The 19792-nt window shown below is 65.1% G+C and overlaps 9 protein-coding genes across 9 annotated transcripts in view; 4 read left to right on the top strand and 5 right to left on the bottom strand.

Annotated features, from left to right (window-relative positions):
* Nucleotides 1-3211, top strand: part of F751_1360 (5'-3' exoribonuclease 2) — a gene marked incomplete at both ends in the record, with an annotated part of 6287 nt that extends 3076 nt beyond the window's left edge. Inside the window, 6 exons of the mRNA XM_011398679.1 lie at nucleotides 266-932; nucleotides 1041-1123; nucleotides 1566-2138; nucleotides 2219-2398; nucleotides 2552-2595; nucleotides 3142-3211. Of these exons, the coding sequence (XP_011396981.1) occupies nucleotides 266-932; nucleotides 1041-1123; nucleotides 1566-2138; nucleotides 2219-2398; nucleotides 2552-2595; nucleotides 3142-3211 (1617 nt within the window). The remainder of the gene's footprint in view (nucleotides 1-265; nucleotides 933-1040; nucleotides 1124-1565; nucleotides 2139-2218; nucleotides 2399-2551; nucleotides 2596-3141) is intronic.
* A 260-nt stretch (nucleotides 3212-3471) lies between these two features.
* Nucleotides 3472-4822, bottom strand: F751_1359 (hypothetical protein; the record flags this gene model as incomplete). Its single annotated transcript, XM_011398678.1, has 6 exons — nucleotides 3472-3614; nucleotides 3742-3871; nucleotides 4017-4231; nucleotides 4347-4413; nucleotides 4526-4665; nucleotides 4753-4822. The coding sequence occupies 6 exons, from the start codon at nucleotides 4820-4822 to the stop codon at nucleotides 3472-3474; spliced, it is 765 nt and encodes a 254-aa protein (XP_011396980.1).
* A 393-nt stretch (nucleotides 4823-5215) lies between these two features.
* Nucleotides 5216-6395, top strand: F751_1358 (hypothetical protein; the record flags this gene model as incomplete). The annotated part of the gene is made up of 4 exons (XM_011398677.1): nucleotides 5216-5425; nucleotides 5561-5656; nucleotides 5818-6028; nucleotides 6199-6395. 4 exons carry the CDS (start codon nucleotides 5216-5218, stop codon nucleotides 6393-6395), a joined length of 714 nt encoding a protein of 237 aa, XP_011396979.1.
* A 260-nt stretch (nucleotides 6396-6655) lies between these two features.
* F751_1357 (Eukaryotic translation initiation factor 2 subunit alpha) lies at nucleotides 6656-9187 on the top strand (the record flags this gene model as incomplete). The annotated part of the gene is made up of 6 exons (XM_011398676.1): nucleotides 6656-6675; nucleotides 6769-7036; nucleotides 7260-7876; nucleotides 8086-8169; nucleotides 8485-8612; nucleotides 8895-9187. The coding sequence occupies 6 exons, from the start codon at nucleotides 6656-6658 to the stop codon at nucleotides 9185-9187; spliced, it is 1410 nt and encodes a 469-aa protein (XP_011396978.1).
* Nucleotides 9188-9464: 277 nt separating this feature from the next.
* F751_1355 (hypothetical protein) lies at nucleotides 9465-10367 on the top strand (the record flags this gene model as incomplete). Its single annotated transcript, XM_011398674.1, has 1 exon — nucleotides 9465-10367. The coding sequence occupies one exon, from the start codon at nucleotides 9465-9467 to the stop codon at nucleotides 10365-10367; it is 903 nt and encodes a 300-aa protein (XP_011396976.1).
* F751_1356 (hypothetical protein) lies at nucleotides 9639-10321 on the bottom strand (the record flags this gene model as incomplete). Its single annotated transcript, XM_011398675.1, has 2 exons — nucleotides 9639-10214; nucleotides 10319-10321. 2 exons carry the CDS (start codon nucleotides 10319-10321, stop codon nucleotides 9639-9641), a joined length of 579 nt encoding a protein of 192 aa, XP_011396977.1.
* F751_1354 (ATP-dependent Clp protease ATP-binding subunit clpA-like protein) lies at nucleotides 10364-14122 on the bottom strand (the record flags this gene model as incomplete). Its single annotated transcript, XM_011398673.1, has 9 exons — nucleotides 10364-10553; nucleotides 10716-10808; nucleotides 11070-11326; nucleotides 11749-12061; nucleotides 12425-12924; nucleotides 13264-13455; nucleotides 13593-13709; nucleotides 13844-13927; nucleotides 14081-14122. The coding sequence occupies 9 exons, from the start codon at nucleotides 14120-14122 to the stop codon at nucleotides 10364-10366; spliced, it is 1788 nt and encodes a 595-aa protein (XP_011396975.1).
* Nucleotides 14123-14784: 662 nt separating this feature from the next.
* Nucleotides 14785-18240, bottom strand: F751_1353 (DNA polymerase zeta catalytic subunit; the record flags this gene model as incomplete). Its single annotated transcript, XM_011398672.1, has 9 exons — nucleotides 14785-14921; nucleotides 15011-15696; nucleotides 16048-16214; nucleotides 16443-16631; nucleotides 16720-16838; nucleotides 17025-17150; nucleotides 17342-17468; nucleotides 17623-17756; nucleotides 17958-18240. 9 exons carry the CDS (start codon nucleotides 18238-18240, stop codon nucleotides 14785-14787), a joined length of 1968 nt encoding a protein of 655 aa, XP_011396974.1.
* Nucleotides 18241-18437: 197 nt separating this feature from the next.
* The window catches only part of F751_1352 (DNA polymerase zeta catalytic subunit), a gene marked incomplete at both ends in the record, with an annotated part of 10558 nt that continues 9203 nt past the window's right edge, over nucleotides 18438-19792 (bottom strand). The window contains 3 exons of the mRNA XM_011398671.1: nucleotides 18438-18580; nucleotides 18815-19202; nucleotides 19428-19751. Of these exons, the coding sequence (XP_011396973.1) occupies nucleotides 18438-18580; nucleotides 18815-19202; nucleotides 19428-19751 (855 nt within the window). The remainder of the gene's footprint in view (nucleotides 18581-18814; nucleotides 19203-19427; nucleotides 19752-19792) is intronic.

The following is a 19792-nucleotide window of genomic DNA, read 5'->3' as shown; positions in this document are numbered from 1 at the left end:
GGGGGGAGGGGGCGGGGGAAGGGGGGGAGGGGGAGGTGGATGGGAGTGGAGGGAGCATGGAGCCAAGGGAGCGTCCTCGGGGTTTTGGTAAAAGAGATGGCTCGGATTTTGTGCTGGGGATACCACCAGGAGCAAGGGAGAAGATGAATCGGCACCTGGGGCAGGGACCCTTTTTGCTCAAGTACAGCCTCCCGAGTGCGTCCTCCCCGTCTCATTTCTCATCTTCCCCACCTCAACGCGGTCCACCAACCCACTCGACATGCAGGAGCGGAGGAAGGCAGAGAAGCACAGCAAGTGGGGGACCCGAGCCCCTGCCCGCTCCGTGGCGGACGCCGCGCAGGCCATCGCCAAGGAGCTGTCCTCCACCAGCAGGCTGTCGGCCGCCCTGCGCACGCCCGCCGCGCCCTTCTCCCTCGCCCCGCCGGCGACAAACGGCGCCGCCGCGGCACCTCCACCCGATGCCAAGGAGGCCGCAGGGGGCCCGGCGGCCAGCGCCCAGCCGGCCAGCAACAAGGGCGCGGCTGCGGCGCTCAGGGCGCGCATTGCCGGCGCGGGGCAGAAGCGGGAGCGTGCTCCCACCGGCATCCCCGGTCTGGACCCGGGAGGGGAGGAGGAGGGGGAGCCCGAGGCGGCAGTGGATGATGGGCAGGGTGGTGTCGGGGGTGATGGGGAGACCGGCGCCGTCGACGAGAAGGCAGTCGTCACCGATGTCAAAGAGGAGGAGGCCGGCGCTGGCGCCAAGGAGGAGGCGGGCGCGTCGCCCGCGGCACAGCAGGACGCCCCCGACAGCAAGCGCGCCAAGCTGGGCGACGGAGAGGCGCAGAGAGAGGGAGGCGCAGAGATCGCCCCCTCCGGCCCAGACCCGGCCGAGTTCTGGGGCTCGCTGGCAGGGAGGACGGGGGTCGGCATGGACTCCAAGAGAGACACGCAGGGTGCGCAGGGCTTGAATGGCTCTGGTCGATGTTGGTACTGGGGTGGGGGCCTGGGAAGAGCATGTTGAAGCTACTACGCCCAGCATGGCTTTGTCCCCTGCACCGCAGGCTTGGCAGAGACCGCGGATGATGACGACGAGCTGGAGGCGGAGGAGACCTTGAATGAGCTGGTTGGCGATGTCGCCGTGAAGGTGTGCCGGGGGAGGGGTGTTCCTATTCTAGACGGAAGGTTTGCCGGAAAGGGGCCCCTGCGTTTGGAATGCGGCGCGTCGATGAGTGCTGGCCGGCGCTCCGGGCTCGACCATGTATGGTTGGGTCTGGGAGGCTCATGATTGCGCCCCACCCTCAGGGCAGCATCACCATGTCTGGCTGCGTGCGGGCTGGCAGGGCAGCAGGCACTGGTTGACGGAACTCAGAGATCACCAAGCCCCCTCGCCCCTGTTGGTGCTGTGAGGTTTCGTACCTGGGAGCCCTCACCTCTCAGCCCTCCGTACAAATACCCGCCCCCACCTCCACCTGCATCCGCCACAGACGGCGACGGAGGCGGCGGAGGCGATCGCCGCGTACAAGGAGAAGATGAAGGAGGAGCTGAAGGAGAAGGCCGACCTGTTTGACGACATGGTTGCGCACGAGGGGCGCATCCGGCTGGGGGAGGAGGGCTGGAAGTGGCGGTACTACGAGGACAAGTTTGGCGTGAAGAGCGATGAGGAGCTGGCGGCCGTGACCCGCTCCCTGGTCTCCGCCTTCGTGGAGGGCTTGTGCTGGGTCATGCGCTATTACTACGACGGCGTGGCCTCCTGGACTTGGTACTACCCGCACCACTACGCGCCCTTCGCCTCCGACATGGTCGACCTGGCGGGGCTGGAGGTGGCCTTCGACCTGGGCGAGCCCTTCAAGCCCTTCGACCAGCTCATGGGCGTGCTGCCCGCGGCCAGCGCCCCCGCCCTCCCCGCCCCCTTCCGCCCCCTGTTCACGGCCGCCGACTCCCCCATCCTGGACTTCTACCCACGCGACTTCAAGGTGGACATGAACGGCAAGCGCTTCGCCTGGCAGGGCGTGGCGCTGCTGCCCTTCATCGACGAGGCGCGGCTGCTGGCCAGCACGCGCCCGCTGGAGGGCGCGCTGACGCCGGAGGAGGCCTTCCGCAACTCGCGCCGTCTGGAGCAGGTGTACGTCGCCGGGGCCCACCCGCTGGCGCCCGAGCTGGTTGAGCTGGCGGAAGGGGGGGGGGCGGTGCGGCGGGCGGGGACCAGGCTCGGGCCGCCGCCCGCGCCCTCGACCCGGAGCTGAGCCAGGGCATGGGCGGCGAGGTGTTGGCCCCCGGGGGCGAGGCCTGCCCTGCGGTCCTGCCCGCGCCCTTTGGTCTGGGGCCCGATGTCTCGCCCAACGCGGTGGTCTGCGCTGCATACCGCCTGCCCCCGCACGCTAAGCATGTCTGCGCGCTACTGCCGGGGGCCGTGGAGGAGGTGAGGGGGTCGGGGGGGGGCGGGCACGTGTGTGCCGGAGCCTGCGCGGTGGCATGTGTTAGGCGCAGCCCGCTGGAGCCGGGCCTTCTGCCCTCCCAGGGCATCATCCCCAAGGCGAGGACTCATGCCTGCACCCCCGTTCCAATCCGGCAGGAGCCCATCGTCACGGCTGAGGACCTGCAGGCCGACAAGCCGCTGTGGCACCAGGACACCCGCGGACCGGGCCGGGGCGGCGGCAGGGGGGGACCCCCGCACGGCATGCACGTGGGCGACGCCGCGCGGCGCCACATCGCCGCCGGGCTGCCACGGCAGCAGCAGTACGGGCAGCAGCAGCCGCAGTACGGGCAGCAGCAGCATTACGGGCAGCAGTACGGGCAGCAGCAGCAGTACGGGCAGCAGTAAGGCCAGCAGTATGGCCAGCAGCAATACGGCCAAGGAGGAGGGTATGCACAGGCTGCCCCGCACCCTGCCTACGCTGGCCAGCAGTATGGGGGAGGGTACAACCCCCCGCCAGGTCCACGGGATGGCGACTACGGCGGGTATAGCTACGGCGGCGCCGCGCCGCGCCAGCCGCCGCAGTATGGAGCATACGATGCCACGCCGCACCAGCCGCCGCAGTACGGGGGCCGGGGCGATGGGGCGCCCTCCCGGCCCATGCAGCGCTTTGGTGGCGGGCATCAAGCCTGGGGAGGGGGCTCGCAGTACCCTGGGGGGCCACAATACTCCTCTGACGCGAGGGGCAGGCCCCCGCCCCAGGCCCCTGCGCCATACGACCGCAACAACCCATATTCTGCGCTGCAGAGGCGGCGCTGAACGTGACTGGAGCGGCGTGCTATGCAGTGCACATGCTTGGCTGACGATCTCTGCCGGCTCCCTGCAGCCACTCAGGCTGCCCGACCTGTTCTCCCATGACTTCTGGGCAGCTTGTTTGAGCAGCAGGGCCCAAGGCAGTAGCAATGATAGCATCCGAGTATCTGGGGGGTCAGTATCGAGCTTGTACAGATGGAGAGCTGTAAGAGGGCACTCATGCCTTGCTGATACTCTACCCCGAGGTGTGAGAGCAGGTTCAATCATTAAATGCCCTGCCTCGCCAGCCCCAGGACCAGTTTGTCCACAGCCTTGCGCTGCGTCTCTGCCACTGCCAGCTTCTGGGCAACCTCTGAGCGCAGGGAGAGGGCATGCTTGCTGGGCAGTGAGCGCAGGTCCTGCACCAGACCTGCTTGGTTGGGCAGGAAGGGAGGATTGGGCGGCTGGCTCAGGATGACTTCAACTGCTGGGCAGACTTCAGAGCCCTCCAGACGCTACCACTGCACACCCTCAGCCCCAGTCACCACCACGCCAACCCTGCCACATGCCTGAGGCCGTTTGCTGCGTGCCCCCAATGCGAGAGGAGAGCGACTGGAGCTCTGATGCGGTGGCCTTCAGCTTGCTCAGGCCTCTGGTATACTCTGCCTGAGCCAGACCAAGCCGCTCCTGTAGGGACCGGGAAAAGAGACCATGGAACATTGCAGTATCCATGAGTCGGCGTTGATTATACCACAGGCTCAGGGAACAAAATCCTACATGCCAGGTGTCCCCTCACAGTGTGCCTCTCCCAACCCCAACACCCCTTTCTCACCTGCAGCTTCTTCAGTTCCAGCGCCTGGCCCTCCACTTTCTCTGCCAGCACGACGCTGCGCAACTCCGCCGACTTGAAGACCGCCTCCTCGCTGCGCAGCCGGCCCAGTGTGTGCCGCCACAGAAAACGCCGCGGACCGCGCAGACCGATGGCGGCCACGCCGATGGCCATGGCGATGCTCGTCTCCTTGTTGTCCACCACCGTTCGCACGCCCTCTGTGGGCACCCCAAATGGCGGCAAGGTGGATTCCGTGCCGCTCAAGGAAAGAGGGCATGCTCGTCCCACTGGCGCACACCCCCTGCTGCTCCTAGGGAGAGCACCCAGGCCCACCTTTCAGGTAGCCGAATGCGGCAGCCTCTCCCTGCTTGTACTGCAGCTCAGCCTGGGAGTACAGGTCCTGCAGGGTGGCACAGGACAGGTGCTTGCTGCTGCTGGTCGGCATACGAGGCTGCCCCTCACCCAGTCGATGGACGAGAAGGCGGCACAGGCTCAGATCAGCAGGGTCCTACCTTGGCCTGAGAAGCCGCTTTATTGGCCTCACTTGTGGCCACGGCAGTACTACTCCGCACCACATCGGAGGCAGTTGCCAGGCCCTGATCCAGGATCGCGGACAGGGAGCTCGTCACATCCTGCACCTGCTCATTCAGCCCTGTGCGCAGGCGTGCCGAGGAGCAGGGTTGGTTCGGCAGGACGCTGAAGCCTGCTCCCGCGCACTGCAGGTCAGGCAAGTCCCCACCTGATGTCAGCTTGTGTGCAAGCCCGCCCGGCTTGTCAGAGGATGTGGTGGGCTGCTCCTCCGTTGACATCGGGCACGTTGGCGGGGTTCGACGATCCCCAAACCAGCCAGATCAGATCTCTCGCCAATCACAACCTTCTCCTTCAGGAATAGCTCATTGAGCTCGTTGGGTTGCTTTGCAGGGTGCGGCATGCGCGAAGGCTACTCCGCAACGCAGGGCGCGGGAAAGCGTGCAACTGTCCAGGCTCGTTACGCCATGTCGACACATGCTGTGGGAAGCGTCTGCAGGCAGATGGCATACATCGGGCATAAATACACTGGAATTTGTATTGATTGTTGCATGAGAGTACTTCGATCTGGGCCCTGGCTCTGCGCACGTAACACGCCTTTGACGTCCCCCTTCAGCCCTGCCCTGTCCCTACAACGGCGACCTTCGAGATCTTGCGGCGGTCCAGCAGCAGCCATGCCACGCCTCGTATCATTCGATGTCGATGGCACCCTGATCAAGAGCATTGGAGCCAGGGCCAACCAGCTGCACCGGGAGGCTTTCACTGCTGCCTTCAAACAAGTGTTTGGGATTGACACCACAATCGACGTGATCCCGCACCACGGCTCCACCGACACCTTAATCCTGGTGGCAGTGCTTGTAGTGCATGGAATTCCCAAGGCAGAGGTGAGGAGCGGGACCACTTCCATATGGTTGCCATGTAGCTGTCTGTGAAGCCCACCTGATGGGTTCCCTAAAATCTGGCAACACGATGGCCGCGCCGCCCCCTCCCAGGCCATGGCCTCTCTCCCAGCGCTTCAGCAAGCCATGAACAGCTACTTTGCTGCAAACATCGACCGGGCCGGGGATGGCTTGGAGGTGTTGCCGGGCGTTGTCGATCTACTCAAGGCACTCAAGGTGTGATGCGGCGCGGGATTGAGTGTGGGATGTGATCTGTGTGCTTGAATAGGAAAAGGAAACAGAGGTAAGTACACCAGGAGTCTTGTGCAGCGCGCCGTTGCTGAGTGGCAGCCCATGCTGACCCTGTGGTATCCTTCAAATCCGCCGCTGGTCACCAGGAAGACACAGACTTCATGACCTGCCTCGTCACCGGGAATCTGGAGCCGATCGGGTGGGGCAAGATGCAGGCCCTGGGCCTGTCCGACCTCTTCTCGACGCCTCACTTTGGCGGCTTTGGGAGCGACTTCTGCAGCGGCAACACGGAGGAGACATGGCGGGATCGTGCCGAGTTCATCCGCCTGGCAGCAATGAAGGCGGCCGGGCAAGCAGGTGGGGTTGGCGCATGCAGCACAGAGCTCCTGCTTGTATGCATGCTGGCTCAGGTGGATGGATGCAGTCGCTGGACTTTGATCTTTTCTCCTGCTTCCTAATCAACTGAGCACACCTACATCGACTTCCCCTCCCATATTCCTACCCTTCTACATTCACTATGCACACAGATGGCCCCATAACAGCCCGATTCCACATCGGGGATGCCCCCATGGACGTCCAGGCCGCTGCAGATGCCGGGGCTGTGCCACTGGGCGTGACCACCGGCATCTACACCAAGGAGCAGTTGCTGGTGGCAGCTCCCAGCGCCACCATCCTTGAAGGCCTAGGGGATCTGTCGAAAGTCATGGACATATTGAGGCAATAATGTGATGTTGGTGAAGTTTTCTGAGTGTGATGACTTTTGAATCCCACGCCACAGACCTCTATGCCATGCAAGACCTTCGGAGGTCGTGCCTCAGAACGCGCGCCGGCGGCACAGAGCCAGGTCGATTGGAAGTAGGCAGGCGTAAGGCGCCACAAGATCAGCCAAGGCATTCCAAGACTGAATTGTTCTGCCGAATACCACTCATCCGGTCGATTCTGGGAGGAAAACCTGGGCGTGGGGCTGCGGCACTCGGTTTCAGAATGGCGCACCAGGACTGCCGGTGAGCTTCCACTGGGCCATGGATCGGGAGGAATGTATCTATAAATACACATCACCATCTACCCCATTCCAATGGGTCCATCCCCCGTTCCAGGTTCTATGAGAGCCGCTACCCGGAGATGGACGACGTGGTGATGGTCCAGGTCAAGTCCATCGCCGAGATGGGGGCCTACGTGTCGCTGCTGGAGTATGGCGGCATCGAGGGCATGATCCTGCTCTCCGAGCTGTCCCGGCGCCGCATCCGCTCGGTGCAGAAGCTCATCAAGGTCGGGCGGCAGGAGCCGGTCATGGTCCTGCGTGTGGACAAGGAGAAGGGCTACATTGACCTCTCCAAGCGCCGTGTCAACCCCGAGGACGTGGCGGTACGTGTGCTGGGGACATGGAGGGGCTTCGTGTGTTTGCTTCTGTTTGAAGGGGGTGAGGGCTGGGCCTGATCATCCTTTCAGCCTGGTGTTGCATGCGGGATACCTTGCAGGCAGGACCCCGAGCATGCCGCCGTCTTGCGCAGGCCCAGATTCCCCACGCATGGGTATATGCGTCTCACTCCCTCCCCACCACTTCCTGGCCCCCTGTCCCTCGCTTCAGAAATGCGAGGAGCGGTTCGCCAAGTCGCGCATGGTGCATTCCATCATGCGCCATGTGGCCGAGACCTGCGGCGTGGAGCTGGATGACCTATACTCCCAGGTGGGCTGGCCCCTGTACCGCCTGTACGGCCATGCCTACGATGCCTTCCGCGGCATGATCCCCGACCCCGAGCCCGTGCTGGAGCGTCTGCGGACCGAGGTGCACTCCGGCGAGACTCCGGCGGTGCTCACGCCCGCGGTGCTGGATGGCATCCTGAAGAACATCAAGCGGCGCATGACGCCGCAGCCCATCAAGATCCGGGCGGACGTGGAGATGACCTGCTTCGCCTACGACGGCGTGGAGCACATCAAGGGCGCAATGCGCGCCGCGCTGGCACAGTCCAGCGAGGAGTGCGAGGTGTCCATCAAGCTGGTGGCGCCACCGCTCTACGTCCTCACCACCCAGACCCTGGACAAGGCGCGGGGGATCGAGGTGCTGACGGCGGCGGTGGAGGCCTGCAAGGCCAGTGTGGAGGCCCAGCGCGGCAGCCTGCGGGTGAAGGAGGCCGCCAGGGCGGTGTCCGAGAAGGAGGAGAAGCTGCTGCAGGAGGAGCTGGAGGCGGCCGAGGCAGCCAACAGGTGCCCCGGTGTTTTGGGGGGGAAAGAGGGGGGGGTCCCGGTGGGAAAGGTAGGAGATGAACGTGGATGGTGAGGGATCAGGGCTCTGTGTATGCTTGGGGCAGATGAGTTGCTTGTGACTGGGAGTGAGGTGACCACACTTCGGCACAATGGAGGGGGCTCGAACCACCCATCGACATCCCTCTCGCCAACTCCCCTCGATTCGACAGGGAGATTGCTGGGGACGACGAGAGCGAGGAGGACTTCGAGGAGGGCATGTCCGTGGATGTGGATGCCGCACCGGCGCTGGCCATGTGAGGGGTCCGCCTCCCCTGGTGCTGCCTGCCCTTCACCCTGTCCCTGTATCCTTGCTGCTTCCCTCTCCCCCTTCCTGCTGCTGTCACCCAGTCGTTCCCATGTCGGTTTTGCAAAACAAAACAAACTGCGGGTCGAGATATCGACAAAACGCCTCGTGTGGGTGTGCCTCACCAGCCAGCATGGGGAGGGAGCATGCACTGCGCCCAATTCCCTTGGCACAAAATTGGAATCGGGGTCGGATCACCGTGGATTGTCCCCGGATACTCCGGGACGAGCAACCACATCTACACCCATTCCCCCGTCGATCGCAGCATTACCAACGCCCCAACCCGCTGCCACGTTCCCGTTCGACGCATCGACTCGACAGAAATCCACGAGTGCGCCATGCAGACTGTGTGCGTCTCCCCCAGCGTGGGCCTCCGGCCCGTCCGTAGCTCGGGTGAGGCCCCCAGATTCTGTGGGATCGCATGGAGGCGCCCGGCATGCAGCATGCGTTTCCGGTCTCACACCTCCCTTCCCTCATGAATTCAGGTGTCTTGGCGCCGGTAGCGCGCGGTAGGAGCCGGGTGCACATGCGGGCGCAGGGAAAATTGTGGGGCGCAGTGTCCCAGGGCAGGTCTCTGTTTCAAAGCCTGGCCACACAGCAATGCACAGCCCAGGCTCCACGCCATGCGCTCCTCACCCGTGCGTCTCCCCCCCCCTCCCCTTCCCTTCCCAATAGGTCGCAGCATGATGGTGTGCCGCGCCCAGGCCCAGCCCGCCCAGAAGCGCGTGGCCCTGGGTGGCCTTGTCGGTGCGGCTGTGGCCCTGCCCAGCCTGTTGGCGACTCACCCGGCGCTGGCGCTGGTGGATGAGCGCCTGAACGGCGACGGCACTGGCCAGATCCTGGGCATCAACGACGCCTCCCTGTTCTGGGTGCTGGCTATTGTGTTTGGCCTGGTCTGGGCCGCGTACTACAACAGCCAGAGGGACCTGGGGGGCGACAAGGGCGACGACTCCGGGCTCACGCTCTGAGCGCCCGCCGGCACTGACGAGTGTACTTCTTCCACCCAGCACGCAAGTACATCTCCGAGAAGATTGTCGTATGTAACATGAATCTTGCTGTATCACATCGGCACGAGGGTACAGGGGCTGGGAGGTGAGGTATGAGGGCGGGGTTGCAGGACAGGCATGGGTACACGTGAGGCAGGTACATGGATTTGGTTCTGTCTGAGTTCGATCGGCCACAGGCACGGTGGTGGAGGGTTGGAGAGTTCCTGAAACACAATACCGGAAAGGGAGGGAGAGAAAGATGGTCCTGTCTCCTGGGCAGGCATTCTACAGTATTATTCGCCAGTCTACACGTGAGGTGGTGGGTGGTGGTCTTTCCCCAGAGCGACGTCGTTTGCATGCTCCCTTACAACTGGGGTGTCTTGTGGAGAGGAGGGGGGTGGGATGGCGCTGCACTTGCCCGCCCATGACGCCTCTAAGCCGGGGTCCAGGCATCCTGGCCCCGGTCAGCGCGCCGCTCGACGCTGGGCACCGACCCCGCGGTGGGTGCGGCGGGGACCACGTTGTTCTCCAGCGGCGCGGCGGCGGCCGGCAGGCTCTGCACGCCGACCTGTCCATCAGCGACCAGGGTCAAGTGCACGCCCTGTCCCCTGGACACCTGCCCTGTCAGCAGCGCGTCGGCCACGGCGTCGGCCAAGAGGCCCGAGACCAGGGTCCGAAGCCCCCGCGCCCCGCGCCCGTCGGCGCATGCCTCGCGCGCAAGGAAGGCCCTGAGCTCCGCCGAGGCCTGCGGGTGGGGGGTGGAAGGGTTCGGTGGGGCATGGCATCGCAACGATGCCTCTGGCGTCGGGTGCATCTGTGTCACTCCTCCTGGACGCCTGGAGCAGGCATGCCCCGCGCGCACCGTCAAGCCAAGGATGCCCAGGGGCTCCAGCCTCCGGGCCAGCGCCGCGATTTCCAGCTCTGCAATGGCATGCAGGTGCTGGGGCGCCAGGCGCTCAAAGACGACGATGTCGTCCAGCCTGTTGAGGAGCTCGGGCGGGAAACGCTCCTGCAAAGGGTGTATGTGTGGGAGTGTTTTCATTGGATGAGCTCGCACAACTCAGGTTCGCAAGGGCGTCCGGGGGGCCATGGCGTCCTCCAGAGATCGTTCACCATGGACAGCCACAGGCTCATAATCTGCCCTCCCTGGCCCCCCATCTAGCTCGCCTTGAGGCTGTCCAGGATCTCACGCCGCGCACGCTGGGCGGCGGCAGCCTCGGCCTCGGCCTGGGAGGCAGGTGCCGGCTCGAAGCCGAGGCCGCCCCGGCCCGAGGCTTCGTGGGAGGTGCTAATCAGGATCACCACCGTCTGCCTGAACGACACCTGGCGCCCACTGCCATCCGCCAGCCTTTGAGTTATGGGGGGGGTGATGTGGAGGAGAATAGTTTGCCATCACAGGAATTGGGGGCCATGCTTGGGACAAGCCTAGACAGCCAGATGTCACAGCCCAGCCGCTCTCCACACCCCACGCATGTCACCCCCACGCCACCCCCCAACACACGCTCCCCACCTTCCGTCCTCCAGGATCTGGAGCAGGAGGTTGAGCACGTGCGGGTGCGCCTTCTCGATGCTGTCCAGGATGACCAGGGAGTGGGGCCGGCGCCTGTGGGGGTTGGAAGGGGGGACCGTTGATTGAATGAGGGAGGTTGCCGCAACTGTAGCGGCGCTGCTCATGCATCATGGGCGTCAACGACGACGTCTCCGCCGCCGCTCTGCCAGACAAGAGGGTCCATTGCATGCCTCACTCTCGCACCATCGAGACTCACAACCCTGAGCCTTCTCAGGCCGTCTAACACAAACCACAGTCCCACCAGCCACCTTGACTCGCCTGACGGGCTCGGTCAGCGTCCCACCGTTGTCGTACCCCTGGTATCCCGGGGGCGCGCCCAGCAGCCGCGACACGCTGTGCCGCTGGCCGCACTCACTCATGTCCAGGCGCAGCACGCTGCCGCCGAAACGGCGCTCGCCCAACGCCTCGGCCAGCAGGCCTTTGCCGCAGCCAGGGGGGCCGACGAAGAGGAGCCCGGCCTGGGGCCTGCCGGGATCACGCAGCCCCGCGCCCGACCTAGTCAGCGCCCGCGCCGCGGCCTGGCATGCGGCGTCCTGCCCTACTATGCGGTCCTGGATGGTGGGAAGAGTGGGGTGGATAGGACGAGGGGACCGAGCGGCTGGCGTCAGGAGCACACAGGTCACACCAGCTGCGTCGATCTGGCCATGGGGCATGGAGCCAAGGGTCACGGCAAGTCCGATGCCGCCTCCAACTGCCGAGACCCCATGCAGTGTGTCGCCCCCGCCACACGCATCACAGCGGCGCCCGGCAGCCCCGTCATGATTCTTCCTCCATTCCCACACCGAACGCATGCCCCGCCAAACCCCTTCCCCTCACATCTTCCCTCTCTCCACCTTGCCATCCTGCCGCCCCTCACACGCTCACCCTCAAATGCTGGAGCAGCCCCCCTGCGCCGCTCGTTCCCGCCCCCACTTCACCGCCCGCCCCCGGCCGCCACTTCACCGCCTGCCCCTGCCCCGCCCTCCGCCAGCACGAGCTCTTCGAAGGGCACGCCGGTGGCGGCGCTGACGACGCGCGCGACGTGCTCCGGCGTCACGCGCGGCAGCACCGGGTCCCGCCTCGCCTCGCCGCCCAGCCTTGCCTCCAGCTCGCCGCGGCGCCTCGCCAGCAGGCCGGCCTCCTCGTAGTGTCCCGCCGCCGCGCAGTCGCGCGCCGTGGCCAGGACCTCCAGGTATCCCGCGTGCGCGGCGGCGCGCGCCTCGGTCTCCTCCTCGCACCGCGCGCGGCGCGCGCGGTGCTTCAGCACCCGCACCAGGCTGCCGGCCTCGTCCAACACATCCAGCGCGCTGTCTGGGAAGGGGCGGGCGGGGAGGTGGCGGCCGGCTAGGGCCACTGCCGCAACAAGGGACGCGTCGGTGTACAGGCAGCGGTGGTGGGCCTAGTAGGCGGGCCGCGAGCCGCGCAGCATGCCCAGCGTGGCCGCCGCGTCGGGTGCCTCCACCCACACCGGCTGGAAGCGCCTGCGGGGGGGGTCGTTTTGCATTTGGTCCGGCGGGATGGAGGGCAGGCAATACGGTGAGGGAGGAGCCCGGCCACGCGCTGCGCCGAGACCGGCGAGCCGGGGCAAGGACGCCAGATGGGGCGGCTCCTCCTCTACACATCCGCCCCTCCCCCCCCCCTAAAAAAGTAGAACAAAATCCAACGCAGACCTCTCCAGGGCAGGGTCGCGCTCGAAGTGGCGCCGGAACTCGCGCTCCGTGGTGGCCCCGACGCAACGCAGCCGCCCCCGCGCCAGCGCCGGCTTGAAGAGCGCGGCGAGGTCTGGGCCGCCGCCGCCGCCCATGCCGCCGCGGCCTGCCAGCGCCGCGCCGCCGCCCACCAGCTGGTGGATCTCGTCCACGAACAGGATGACGTCGGGCGCGGCGCCAGCCTCGGCCACCAGCCCCGTGAGCCGCGCCTCCAGCTCGCCGCGCTCACGTGTGCCGGCCATGAGGCGGGCCAGGTCCAGGCTCAGCACGCGCATGCCCTTCAGAAACAGGGGCAGGGGCTGGCCTGCCAGGCCGCCGCTCCCCGTGGCGATGCAGCGGGCCAGCCCCTCCACGATGGCCGTCTTGCCCACACCGGCCTCGCCCAGGAGCACAGGGCAGCTCTTGCGGCGCCGGGCCAGCACCTGCATCAGCCTGGCGATCTCGGCCTCGCGGCAGAACACCTGTCGGGGGGTTCGGGGGGGGCGAATCTGAGCGGCGAGGATTCGAGACGAGGAGGACCAAGGGAGGACTCTGCAATTGGGGCGAACGACCATTCCCAGTCGGCGTCCATGCAGGCAGGCAGGTTTCGGCCACGCAAGCATGCATCAGATGCAGTTTCCACGGCGAACCAGTCCGCCCCGAGGCGCACGCACCGGATCGATGCGGCCAGCCAGGGCGGCGGCGGTCAGGTCGCGGCAGTACGTGTCCAGCACCTTGCCCCGCTCGCCCGCGCCGGGGTGCTCGGGCGCTGGCCCCGGCGCGGCGCGGCCAGCGCCCGCAGGGGCCATGGCCGCCTCCACACCGCGCCGCGCACGCTGCGTCCCCTCCTCCACGGCCTGGTCCCGCAGGCGCCCCAGCGCCTCGGCCACCATGCGCCGTGGGTCCAGGCGCAGCGCGCGCAGCAGGCGCAGCGCGGCGTCGTCCCTGCAACCCACCATGCCCAGCACCAGGTGGTCCGGGGTCACGAAGGACATGCCCATGCGCTGCGACTCCTGCATCGGGTGGGGGAACCCAGGGGTTATGGGTTGACACAGGGGTTCAGTTTGAAAGGGTGCACGTCGACAGGGGTTCCAACCTTACCCTGTCAGTGGTAGACTGATCAGCTCTCAGGGGCGACCCCAAATGTCACCTGGAGTGCGACGGAGAAGACCCGCCTGGCGTCCCGGGTGAAGTGAAGCTCGTTGGGGGGGGGTCGCCTGCGGGATCTGCTGTGCATGCCCTTCACCGCGGCCTTGGCATCCTCCAGCTGCAGTGGGGAGGGCGGGGGACGCGTTTGGGGCGCGCAGGGGGTCTGGAAGTATGCTGTCGAGCATGATGCCGACCCCTCCTGATCCCATAAGATTGTGCACTCCAGACCGTTGTTACCCCAGCCCGGCGGACCTGTACATGCGTCGCCAGGCTGCCCGCCGACGGCTTGTTGGAGGCTTCGGCTATGAGTCCCAGGATCAAGTGGTCCGTGCCCACCTGTTGGAGAGCGGGGTTGCCAGGCATCAGAGCACTGAAGGAACCAGATAGCCCAGGTCTGGTATGCCAATGCATATGGCCTTGCCCAGCGCCAGCATGCTTTTTACAGGCATCGCCCTGCAGTGTTCCGGAATCAAAGTCTTCCAGTCTCACCTCGTTGCTGCTCATGTCCCGGGCGAGCTGCTGTGCCAGCATGACCGACTTGATGGACCGTTCCGTGAACTTCTCAAATAGGGCTGCCACGACCACCTGAGACCTCGCTCGAGACGGGGATCTCGGGAGTCCCGCCCCGTAAAACCGTCCATCATGGTTGGAGCTTCCGTTGGGAGACAAAAGGAGGCGAGAACCGCGGAAGAAGGAACGCGAGGGAACTCCGAGACCTCGCCAGGTTTTCACGACGCGAGGCGGCAGTCCCACTGCCGAGACGTGCAGTGTTCCACTGATGACCATTGTTATTTGTTTCATATATCCATGCACAGAGGGGATGCGCGGGATCGTACATAGGTCGATGCGAGTTCCTGTCAGTGGCTTCCACCTTTTGAATGTCATCGCGCGCGCGCGCTCGTGCTACTCGCCTTGCTGCTGGTCCCAGTGACAGGCTCTCAGGAATTCAGAGGATCAAGGTCACAAAGAGAGAAGATGTATTCGAGTTGCGAAATAACTTCTACATGTAAATGGGTATCAAGTGGGAGTTTTCAACCTCTTCTCCAAGATTGGGGATTTTTTGGGACATGTGGAAGAACAGGTTGGCATGGGATGCAGGTTTGAACGTACGGCGTCAAGTCAATGGCAGTGCCCCGCGGAAGTCTCTATGAGACAGGACCGTAGAGATCGCTGGCCCCTGCTCCATCGCCCTTTCAAGTCAGGTCCTCGTCCCCATCAGCGAGCTGCTTGGCGCCGGCCTCGGCCATGCCGGCCACGGTCTGCAGCTCGTGCCATGCTTTCCTCCGCTCATACCACAGCCCACAGTCAGCAGAGGTGCAGGCGATGCTCCCTGCGCACAACGGTGGTGGGTTTGGTTGAGTGTTGAACATCAGACTATGCAGGGGTGTTCCAACCCACCCACGCAGCTCTGTTGAGCACCAGTCTCAAATCTGAACCCTCGGGGCAGCTTGCCGACTCCGTATTGCCTCCATGGACACCGCCATGCAGCAGGGCCCCAGGCTTCATGAAGCCCACTTCCCGCCTCTCCTCGTTCCAATTCTCCAACCACCCCTCCTTCTCCACCCACACGGCATCCCCCCACACCCAAACACTCACAGTCGTCCCCCGCGCCGCCCTCCCCCGTCGCGCCCCCGCCGCCGCAGTGCACGCACAGGCGCAGAAGGTGGCGGTTCTGCCTCTCCAGCCGGTTCAGGCGCGCCGCCAGCACGGCCGCGGTGAGCTGGGGCTCGCCCGTGCAGCGTGGGCACAGCGGCCGGGAGGCCGCCGTCAGCTCGTCGCAGACGGCGCAGTGGCGCGACAGGTAGTACCGGTCGATGGTGCTGCCGCCCGTGGCGCTGGCGTCCCGCGCCGGGCGCTTGTGCGGCAGGAGTAGGCCGGGCCGGGGCATGCCGGCAAACCAGGCGCGCACGTCCACGCCCATCAGCGCAAAGACGCGGTCCAGTGCCGGCACGATCTGCTTGGTGATGTAGTAGAGGGCGTGCAGGCGCAGGCGGCCGCGGGCCTCCACCAGCGCGGAGGGGGGAACCACCATGTCGATCAGGCGCGCGCCAGGCGCGCCGTGCACCACCAGGTACTGCACCCGCTCCCCGAACCGCGGCTCGGCGCTGCGTGGGTGTGTTGGAGGGGGAGGAGGATGTGAGTGGGCGTTGGGGATGTGGGGTGGAGAGATGGGGCGGTCGAAAGTGGATGACATCGGGGGAGTTGACTGCAAGGGAAGTTGTTCCATGCATGGCCTCGGTCACTCGCCGGCTTGCCGCTGCAGGCATGCCAGCATGAGGATGGAGGACGCAAGCCTCCTCGTGGAGAAAACCCAGAGCAGGGAGCGTGACAGCGCCTCCCAACGCCCTTCCCTGCTGCTCAGGCCAATCACAATACATTCTTCCTGCAAACAGCCTTTGTTCCAATCAATTCAGTCTCTCCCCACGTTCTCTGGCATGAATTTCCTCCGCACCCACCGTGGATCCATGGACATCGCCCGTGTGGCAATGAGGGCGGCGGGGGGAATGATGCCGTGCCTGGCAGAGTACGTACCCAGCCGCACCTCCTTGGCAAACACAAAATCCTGGATGGAGACCCGGCCTGACAGGATCTTGGTCCACTGCCGTTCGCAGTATTGCTTGACCTGGGGTGGGGGGGTGTTGCGATGATAGCCATTTGAATGATGCCAGAGACTTCGGAGCGAGTGGCCACTGGCAGCACACCAGTGAAAGACCGAACCGAACACTGGGGTGCAGCTCATGCGCGCTCATCACCAAGCTTGCTTGCGTGCATGGCAAGCCATTCAGCCCATTCAACTGAGGACCATCGCGCCCTGCCCACAGTCTGCAGCATAGCATGCGCAGCACACTACCTGCGACAGGTCCTTTGTGGTGAAGAGGAGGCGCAGGCTGCGCTCCATCATCTTTGCCACGGCGGGACAGGTGTCCCGGCGCACCGTCTCAATGCCCTTGGCATCGAAGGCGGGGGTGGCCTGGCTGTGGGACTCATATGCAAAGCCGACGTAGCGCTTCTTGGTGAGGAGCACGCAGGGGTGGTAGACCTGCGCATGCTTGGTGTGTGAGACTCTGAGCGTTCAAGATCTCGGAGACCCCTCTCGCCCGAGAGTAACCCCTGGCACAAAATCACACCTTCTCAAGCTTGAGCAGGATGGGGCTGGGGTTGGCGGCCGTCACCACCCTCTGTATCTCGGCTCCGATCTTGAAGGCCGCCTCGCGTGACTTGCCGGGGACGACCACAAACATGCTGTCTGCGGCAACAGGATGGGGTGATATGCTTGAGTTGTAGGGGTATGCCTAGCACATGCTCTAATCATACTTAACGACCCTTGGTAGGGTGAGAGCCCGAAGCATCGGGCCAACAGCATGCACTCCCCCGCCTTGCCGGCCCCTGCGCCACATCACTTCACAGTGCTTACATGCCCATGAGTCCATACCTGTGTCGCCATAGACCACCCTGGCTCCCCAGTCTGGATGCTTGTTGATGACATCGATGGCATTCTCAAGGGTGGCCCGAGCCAGGGAGACAATGGCGTCAGCTATTTCGGCCATGGGCATGCGACCTGAGGAGGGAGCAGGGGAGAAGCCTCAAGCAGGGAGGGGATCCAAGGGAAAAGGTCCTATGCTTCCTGACTTGCATGTGAGGCCTGGGGCTGGGCGCCGATGCACTGCCATCTGCTATGCAGCCCTGGAATCCCTATGCTCCCTCCACCAGTTTCCTGACAGGATTTCTGACCCCCGACCTGCTTATTACCTGAGAAGCCGGCAGACGTGTACCCATACGTCACGTTGGCAATCAGCTTCAGGCCAAACTGGCGGGCGTTGAGGCAGCGCAGGAGCACCTTGGCTGCGGGCGGCAGACGCTTCATTGCACCCTTGACCTGCGCAGGTGGGGGTTCCGGAGGCGGGGAGAATGGCCAGGTGAGGGGTGCGGATGGGGGCACAGACATGGTATCTCGAGTCTTGTCGACGGAGCAAGCTACTGCACAGCTCCCCGCTACCCCTTGCAGGCCAGAAGCATGTGCCCGGGCTCACCATCACCCTGGTGTCCAGTATCTCAGTCAGCAGGCGCGGCAGTACGCCTGGCCGCCTCGAGGACGGGACAAAGCCTATGCCGTTGGGCGAGATGAGGAGGTCTGAGGGGTGCAAGCCATCCTCCAGCAGCGTTCCTGGGCAAGGGTGCCGGGAGTGGGGCTGTCTGTGGGAAGGCCACAGCTGCATGTCTGGCAGAAGGGAATCCTACGGCCCAGGGGCCAGCATACTGCAGCCCCTGGGCTGGGGTGTTGGGGCGCTGCGTCGCCATGGGCACTGGCATCGAGATGGCCACATCCGCCCCACCCGGCACTCAAACCCTGGGCCCCAGGCCTCACCGTGCGGCAGGGCGTACTCGGAGCACCCAAGGCGGATGGGCTTGTCTGCTGTTGCAGCGGCGTGCGCCACCCTGCCGATGCAGGTGGAGTAGCATAGGTTGTAGGCGATGATCATGGAGGGGTAGAGGGACTGGAAGTCCAGCACGATGACCGGGTCGGCGTAGAAGCGCGACTCCGGCTCCATGACGAGGGGAATGATCTCCATGGCCGGCTGGCGGGCCACCTGCTCCTTGGAGGGGGCCAGGGCCAGGAAGTTCTGGGTGTGTGCCAGCCGCAGCATCATGCTCTCCACCCGGTACTGGCTCCCCCGCGACAGCACTGCAAAGAGGGGGGGGCGGGGACTATGTGTGTATACAGGAGTATAACCTTGTCAATAGGTGGCTGCACCCCGGAAAAGGGAGATCATATATCCACTGATGATAGGTAGCCAACCCCTTCTGGGGTGCAGGTGCAGCAAGCCATTTAAACAGCCACATGGACTCATGGCACCATGCCTGAGAAGAAGTCGATGCCAAAGGCGCGGGCAAGCTCGCTGGTGCGCCCCACCACATCCAGCCGGTCCAGGAGGGAGAGGTTAAGCCGGGCTCGCAGCAGGCAGGCCTCCAGGCACCGCCACCGACCGCCTGCAAGTGTGAATGGAGAGGGGATGTGGGAACCTAGGCAGGTCTGAGGAGGCGGCACCCCATCATCAGCTGGGTGAGTGGGATGGCGTGGCATAGGCAATTCCAGCTGCCCTCCGTGCATGAACAGGGGGACCCCCCCCGCAACCTGCAGTCAAAATCAAGCACTGCACTCGTCCAAGATCCCCACATGGCGATGCCAAGGTAATTCTACAACCTCATCACATCCCGCCTCACCTCCCGGACCAGCCTGGTACCAGGCGTGCAGCTGGTGCTGAGGGATGTGAGGGACCCGCAGCTGCAGCACCGCTGCCGACACCGCCTCCAGGGTGTAGATGTTCAGCTTCACCTCTGTGCAAGTGGTGTTTGGGGAGGGGCACGTTTTGTGCCCGGGGTCGCAAGCCGGAGCAGGGGTTACATATGATGAGCGCATGCGACGCTTGGCGGCCAGGTCACTCACGAGTGTCCCTTGCCACTCGCAGGTATCTGGATCCCAGGCACAGCCAGCTGACGCGCCTGCCCGCATGATGCGCCAGACATTGAGCACGATACGGCCCGCGATGTGCAGGCCCGAGGCGTTGAGCCAGCCGTACTCGTCTTCTTGGGCCTCCTTCACGCTTGCCAGCTGGTGTGTGGTGGGTGTGAGAGGGGGTTGGTGCATGGGAGGGGAAGGGGGCTGTCGGGCACGGCCCCGGTTGTGGGCATGCCGTGCCCATCGGCTTCCCTGTGTCGTCACATGCAGAGAGCAACCTCCTTCCCGGCGCGATGCATGAGTCTGTCCGCCCTCCTGTACCTCCCAGATTCACTCCCCCCCCTCACCTCCCCCACCCCTCCCCATGCCATCCCCCACCTCGGGCGTGCGGGACAGGGCGCGGAGGAAGTGTGCGTCCCCCAGCGAGGCGGCGCGGTCGTTGAGGTAGCCCAGCCCCCCGCACTGAACCTCGAAACCCAGCAGGATGTCGGGGTCCAGCGCGCGCACGCCCTCCACCACGGCGTCCAGCAGCGCGGCCTCGCTGGCGTACAGGTCCACCTGGGTGGAGGTCAGCGCGTCGGCCCCCGCCCAGCGCCGCAGGCCCCGGCCCATCGGACCCCGGCCCGGGGACACGCAGGGCACGTCGCGCGCCGTGGAGGCCAGGGGTGGGGAGGGGAACGGCGCAGGCGAACCCGGAGAAGCCTGCCCGCCCGGCGGCGTGGCGCACCCGGCCGGCCCTGCGC

Source organism: Auxenochlorella protothecoides (genome assembly GCF_000733215.1).
Source record: "Auxenochlorella protothecoides strain 0710 unplaced genomic scaffold scaffold13, whole genome shotgun sequence".
Lineage (NCBI taxonomy): Eukaryota > Viridiplantae > Chlorophyta > Trebouxiophyceae > Chlorellales > Chlorellaceae > Auxenochlorella > Auxenochlorella protothecoides.
The sequence above is the reverse complement of the archived record's forward strand: the minus strand, read 5'-3'. Positions and strand labels throughout refer to the sequence as shown.